This window comes from Arachis ipaensis, chromosome B01 (assembly GCF_000816755.2).
Source record: "Arachis ipaensis cultivar K30076 chromosome B01, Araip1.1, whole genome shotgun sequence".
NCBI classification, from domain to species: Eukaryota; Viridiplantae; Streptophyta; class Magnoliopsida; order Fabales; family Fabaceae; genus Arachis; species Arachis ipaensis.
Window position 1 is genome coordinate 6,365,068 of NC_029785.2, and position 8,054 is coordinate 6,373,121.

The 8,054-nt window shown below is 33.7% G+C and overlaps 1 protein-coding gene across 1 annotated transcript in view; it reads left to right on the forward strand.

Annotated features, from left to right (window-relative positions):
• The window catches only part of LOC107612632 (1-aminocyclopropane-1-carboxylate oxidase homolog 4), a gene marked incomplete in the record, with an annotated part of 2,705 nt that continues 1,829 nt past the window's right edge, over positions 7,179-8,054 (forward strand). Inside the window, 1 exon segment of the mRNA XM_016314359.2 lies at positions 7,179-8,054. Within this exon segment, the coding sequence (XP_016169845.1) occupies positions 7,585-8,054 (470 nt within the window).

Sequence of the window (8,054 nt, forward strand, 5' to 3'; positions counted from 1 at the left end):
ATATAATTGTTTTGGCCTTAGTACTCAGCTGCGTAACCTCCACTCCACTATCCTTTCCACGAATGGTGGTCGAGCCTTCTTTTTCAGCAGCCTTTCTTTTCTTCACCCAGGCCCTAAGCCCGGCTGATGTTACATTAGACGCCTTGTCACTTGCAACAAAAACAACCCACATTTCAATTAATAACATTTTAGCAGTATGTATCTTCAATATTTATTTATTCACTACCACTCTATCAGATTTAATCTTTAACATCTCAAGCACACCCAACAATTTATTTGCCAAAATATACTTAACTAAAAAAATCCACAATTAGATTGTCATCTACGATCATCCACATACCTGACTCGGTTACCAACACCAATATAGCGGAAACAGTTCACATAAATTTTTATCTAAGTAAAGAGGAATTATATTCAAATTTGTTAACCAAATTTAACAATTTTTTATAATATTTTTGAACAAATTTTTAGATGACATATACATTATTTTTGCAATTTACATATTATGGAAATGTTTGCTACTCAATTTTATTTATACCTTATCTAGTATAACATCACAATATTTGATAATTTTTTAATCTCAATAAATTAAAAAAATTATGATGTCTTGACAAATAATTTGATAAGTGAAAAAATAAACATGATATAAAATATATCAATTTTTGCTATTATCTATTCTTTGCTGTTATGTTTTTGTACATGATCGATCTACCTTTATATTTATCATTATCAATTATTGAAAGCTAATAATTTTATTCGAACTCTTGTTTAAAAGAAATAGAAGCAAAAACTGCATTAGCCATTGTTAAAATTTTGATAAAGCTTCAAATCAAGAGCATGAACATCACCCACTGTAATAAAATCATAGATGAAGATTCAAACTTGATTTTCTCCCAATTAAGGCCGGCACCATGAGCAAGATCACGCAGCTCAATACAAATCTTTTCAAATCTTCTAGTAATATCATCTAGTGTTATATAATTCTAGTTGCATATAATACATGCTCAACTTTCATGTTTTCATCAGAAATTGTGTTAGTACAATTTACAAGCATTTGATAAAAAAAATTGATTTTCTTATCTTTGGTACATGATCAAGAGTGAAATTATATAAGATCCAAACAATCAAATACGACTAATCTCATAATTTCAATGTGCTAGTTCAGAAACTTATCATCTATTCTCTCCTTTTAGTAATAGTGAATCTTTTTATGTTCATTTTAAATTCACGTATTACTCATAAATAAGTATTTGCTTTATTCTCTATTTTACATTGCTTTGCTGTATTCACCACATTTATTCTTATGTCGATTCCTTTTTCTCTTCTTATGTTGCTGTCAATAAAAATTTCAAGCAACTTACAATGGTAACGACACTTCTCTGTTTTCATAAGATACATGTTTTCTTATTCTTTCTCAATTGTTTTCATTTATTATTGAAAACTTCTCTGTTTATTGTTTATATTGTTATTGTTAGTAATTAACTAATTATTGTTTTGTTCTTCAACTGCATTTTAATTGCTCAATGCTCATATGTCTTATTCATGTTTTTTCCATTTTCTTTAATTATCTATTTTCGGAATGACAGAGCTTAATTTTAACTGTAGCCAATAAATTTAAAATTTGCATTTATAATGTCAGCACAAATAGGGAATTGAAAATCGACTGGTGAAGGTATCTGATTTCATTAATTTGAATACATCATAACTTCTTTAAGATATCTATTCTACGTATCCAAATTGCTCCATTTTTACATAGTTTATCATTTTATATAATCAATTATTACAACAATCCGAGAACAAATTCATCTTTCAATCTGAGAGCAAACTCATCCTTCAATCACTCATCGACAACTATAAGCCATAATCATTTCCAACAAACCGGCAACTATAAGTTGGAGTCATTTCTAACAATTTGACCCTTATAAGTCGGAATCACTTCAAACAGACCAATAATTATAAGTCAAAATCAGTCCAAGCATACCGACACCTATAAGTCGGCATCAGTCTAACAAAAAATCTTGTTCAACAATATATTGGTATAAGCAACACCTTTCCCAATGACAATCTTGCCCAACTTTATTTTCAAGATTATCAAGTTGATCTTGGGGGGCTGATCCTCATATCTCTTAATTATAACACAATCGCATCTCTTCTATATCCTGCCAAGTTATAACTTAATTTTTATAAAAGCTCAACCTGCTTCTCTTAAAAATAAACAGGTCAAGCTTGAGGGCTATGATCTCGTCACTATAACTCGGCAACTACAAGCTATAATTCGACCTTTACAATTTGGTCCATTCCGTATTACTCGGTAATTGCCACTTGTTATTCGGAGAGCAAGTCTTAATCCATTACCTATAGCTCAACCAATGAAGCCTATACCTCGGCCTAAAATTTACCTATAAGTCGGAATTTGAATAAAATAAATAAAACGTGCCTATTTTAGTTAGAGAGAATCTCGGCTATAACGGAACCATATGAACACGTACAGAAGTGGTTACCAAAATACTAGGACCACGGAATAACCACCTATAGCATAATAACTCTATAAATACAAAACTCTAAGCACATAAAAGGTACGCTATTCACTCTGAATACCATCTCTTTTATCTGGTACTCATTCTAACTTGAGCGTCGGAGTGCTTTTTACAGGTACTCCTCCCCTTAGTGCTCATCCCGGCCGACGTATAGATCAACCATCATCCCGAAAGAAAGGCTCTATAGCTCGGCCATATTACTTGGACCAGAACAACATTGAAAGAGATACATTACTCTTAATGTTAATTATATTGCATGTATGAGTGTCTGAGTTATGTTTTAAAACAGATTGTTTGTTATTGTTTTGGACTTAAAATTGGTTCACAACATGCCCTGTTTTCAGGATAATATTGGCCAACTTTTATATCTTGTATGACCTCATTCGGCAATTTTTACATCTTGCATGTGTTATTACACAAAATCCATACAACATCAACCACAATCATATCATACAAACATTCTAAACACAAAAAGGGATAATGTCATTGCATTGAATTTTTATATCATACATAGAACAATATACAACTCATATCATTACTAGATACACATTATAAACAAAACTAAGCATCACAAGCAAAGAAACAGTCAAAATCCACACCTTAAGTCTCGCAACTTCAACTTCAATCTTTCTTATCTACGTGAGCATCTTGACCTTGGGATTAGCCTCATAAGCATCTTAACGCGTCTTTCTTTTAGATAAATTTGTTTTAAAAGCTTTCTATTGTCTTTCAATTTTGGCTACCCACAACAAATAGTTGCAGTTTAACGCTACCAAAGACAAAAAAAAAAAGAAACTTCAGAGACATATTCACTTGCAATAGAATAAAGTGTACAAGAATTTATCTACAATTGAGGACATTATATAAATCACCTCTTAAAATTCATTCGACATTCTAAATTGCAGCAGCACCACATCTAAGATCCAATCCACAAAAGCATCTCTCATCAAATATCTTATCTTGCTTTTTCTTTAAAATTGAACTCTCAGATTTACTGTAACTCCTATTTGGAATTGGGATAAACAGTCTTCGTCTTGGCATTTGATTGTGTGCGTAGAATTTTTAAAGTTAAGATTTCTAATTAGAATGAATTTTTGGGGAATGTTTTAAAATTTAAAAATTGAGTTTTAGAGTGGCTTATAATGGTCACACTGCTGAGCATGCCATACACATAATGATTACATTTGTCACATAATGTCTTAATGTGTCACGTAAAAAGGATTATTAATGGAATTAATGTCAGTCTAATTATTGAGTAATTTTGACACACTGAATCCATCATTAATAGATATAATTTCAATTTTTTTTCATAAAGTTATCGACATTTTCAATTTTCAGACATAAATAGTAGTTTACTCTTACTTAAAAAACTCAATTCAAATTAGTTTATACTCGAATACTTCGGTCAATGACACTATATCTCGGAATCAAAATTTAAATATTAAAAACTTCCTAAAGAAGAAATCGTTACAAAGCACTTGTATAGCATCCGTGTATATCTCGGCCATACAAACAGTCAGTTCGGATAACTACCAAGTGGACCACGACCAAATCGGAAAGATCCAATATAATTCAGTTCTCGTCGAGCTATAATAAATAGGGCCATCATAGCTATAGAGAGCATCGGATACAAAAGCTAACAAAAAATAACAAAATGCTCCACATCCATATAAAAAACCTATCCAAGTTATCCAAGCACTTTTTTGTTAACGCGCCTCCCCCCTCCCCCCAAGTTACGTGAAATACACGCGTGCCCCCCTCTCCCTCGTATCAACGTAACAGATTTACGTAAACCTCTTCTTCAACGTAAACATTCTTATTCTTCTCTTCTTCAACGTTAACGATTTGCATTATAATTTTTGGATCTGCAATCTCTGTTGTTCGTCGTTCTTCTTCTTTTTTCTTCCCTTCTGCTCTTTTTTTTTGCTGCTCGTCCTTCTTCATCCTATTCTTCTATGTTTTCTTCTTTGATTTTGTGGATTTATCTTCTTCGTTTTCAGATTTAAATATTCTATCAAAACAATGAATGATTCAACTTCAAATCAGTTGAATGAGAGTGTTTTGGATTATTCTTCTGAAACGAATCAAGCAAACGAGGTTTGGATTTTTTTTAAATCGAATTGAATGGAATGCAATTGTTAAATTGAATTGAATTGATGTACGCATATGTTCTGAATTGAATTGAATTGATAATCTCTCAATTGTAGACACAGGTGTTTTGAATTTATATAATGGATAATGTTTCGTTCATTTAGTACTATACAATTGTTTCATCATAATAACGTGTTCAGTTTATTCTGCAGAAAGCTATTTAAATTTGATTTTATATAATGGATAATGTTCCGTCATTTAGTACTATACAATTGTTTCACCTTAATAACGTGTTTGGATCATTATGTAGAAAGCTGTTTAAATTTGATTTTATATAATGGATAATGTTCCATTCATTTAGTACTATATAATTGTTTTACCATAATAACGTGTTCGGTTCATTATGCTGAAAATTGTTTGAATTTGATTTTATATAATAGATAATGTTCCATTCATTTAGTACTACGCAATTGTTTTATCATAATGACGTGTTCGGTTCATTATGCAGAAAGCTGTTTGAATTTGAATTTATATAATGGATAATGTTCCATTCATTTAGTACTATACAATTGTTTCACCATAATAACATGTTCGGTTCATTCTGCAAACTAGATGTGTTGTGGATAAACAATTTATCCCAAATATCCGGATGATTTTCAAGACACTAAGAAGCCGGACAGTTCTACAAAAATTATTCCAAAGAATTCAGGAGTTTCTGAAACTAAATACTGATAGCAATATTTTTTTAAAATTATCTTTCTGCTATATTGATATATGCACTTTTTCAGTTCACCCTGTGTATTAATTTCGGTTCATTTATTTTTTTGGGGATCTTAATGTTTGATAAATATCCTGATTCTATTCACGGTCAACCTGGAACAAAACAGTAGTCAAACAGTTCCAACAGATATATATATTAACATCTCAGACCAACAGGACAAGGACTAATCCATCTTGAATCAGATATATACATTTAACATTAAATTTCCAATAACATTTACATTACTATTCACACACACACACACACACACATATATATGTTAAATAAAATAGTGTTAATTAGAACCAGCCAAACAAAGTATATCCTATTTACTATCTATATCTCCAGATGTGAATTTACAATAAGAGCTGAAGAGGGCAACAGATATTTTTGGGAGTCTTATTTCTTCATATGCCCAAATCACTTGGTCTCTAATTTTGTTTAGTTTGTGCAACAGAATATTTGGACCATATTCGAGCATGAAACCAAAAAAATTTTGTCAATACTTCACTCAATACACCGACAAGAACAATCATGCATATTTTGATCAAGTGAATCAAAATGGCCAACCCAACTGAACCGAACACCATTCATGTGCTGAATAAAAGGTGATAAACATTAAATCATCAAGAAAAATTTTTCTGCATGCAAAAAAAAACTCAACTAAACACATAACAATCAGGTGAATCAAATGACAAACACCAGTGAACCGAACACCAATCATATGCTGAATAAAACGTGATAAACATTCAGTCATCAAGTAAATCATTTCTGCATGCAAAAGGACTCAACTAAACACACTAATAATCAAATGAATTAAAATAACCAGCTCCACTGAACTGAATTTCATTGATGTTCTGAATAAAACTTGATAAATATTCAATCAGCAAAAAAACATTTCTGCATGCAAAAGAACTCAACTAAATGCACTAACAATCAGGTGAATCAAATGACAAACACCTACAAACCGAACACCAATCATGTGCTGAATATAACATGATAAACATTCAATCATCAAGTAAATCATTTATGCATGCAAGAGAACTCAACTGAACGCACTAACAACCAAGTGAATCAAATGACAAACACTAGTGAACCGAACACCAATTATGTGCTGAATAAAACGTGATAAACATTCAATCATCAAGTAAATCATTTCTGCATGCAAAAGGACTCAACTAAACACACTAACAATCAAATGAATGAAAATAAACAACTCCACTGAACAGAAATAAAATAAGAACATATTTCCATTTCTATGCCCTAGTTACGCCAAAAAAATAGAATCAGATTAAGTGTACTAAACGAAGTAACTCAATTCAGTAAACCTAAAATGCAATTAAGAGAAATGCGAGATTACAAGATTTTAAATTAACAGTAGTTTTTATCATACCTTTCGCAATCTCTGTTCTTGTTTTCGTTCATTTTTTCTTCTTCCTTTCAAAATCTTCTTATGATTCTTTTCCAGTAGCGGTTTTCACAAAGGACACGAGTGAAGTTTGAGAGATTTTGAGAGAGATTCGAAGTTCTCCAGTAGTGGTTTCAATGTTGAAAAAGAAACGTTGTTTCATATTCAAGACTTAACGTTTCGGTGCTCTGAACGTGTGTATACACGCTCTGTATTTTTTTTTTGTATTAGGCCAACTTAAATAGACTTGGATAAAAAATTATATGAATATGTAATATGACTAAAAAAAATGTGATTCGAGCGTCGGAATGTGAAACTTCTAGGTCAAAACTCTGACGAGCAAACAGATAGTCACTCGAGCTCCGGGGGCTGAAGGTTACGCCCAGTGTGGTTGAAGTTGAACTATTCCTCGAAGAGCAGTTCTAGCCAGGAACACAAATCAAATTACTCAAGTCTCAAACCCAACTGGTTCAGATTTCCCCGCAAACAAGCTTGTCTGATTACGCACGCAAGATGCGCCGCGAACATTCAGAATGGCTGCCTGACACGGTGGGAGACAGAGAAGAGGGAAAAAGAAAACTCCTAAATCTATCAAACTAAGTTTGTTTACTATGAATGGAACCATATGGTCCAATATTCTGTAGGGACAAGTTCGAACCCACATCCATCTGTATTTCAACTTACCCATCACTTGCGTGTCAGCGTTGCTCACTCTGACTGACTTCACTCCACGCAAACCCATCACATGTAACTTCTCTTCCCTTCTTCCCTCTACATATAGTGCAAAAATGTTCAATCTCACATCACCTCTCAAGTCTCAACCACTCTTGTTCCCATTGACCTCCAAATCCACCATCATCATGACGTCATCCAATCCTTCTCCGCCTCCGATCACCGTCTTCGCCTCCACCACTCCGGATTACGACCGTGCCAAAGCCGTCAAACAATTCGACGAAACCAAGCACGGAGTCAAGGGCCTCGTCGACTCCGGCGTCCAAAAACTCCCACCGTTCTTCGTTCACCCGCCCGAAACCCTATCGGACCTCAAACCCCGACCCGGTTCCGAATCAGAGGTCCCCACGGTGGACTTCTCCGCCGTGGAAACATCCCGCGCCGCCGTAGTGGACCAAATCCGGCGCGCCGCGAGCACAATCGGGTTCTTCCAGGTGATCAATCACGGCATCCCGCCGGAGCTTCTCGAGCGAACCGTCGCCGCCATGAAAAAGTTCCACGAGCAACCAGCGGAGGAGAGGGCGCG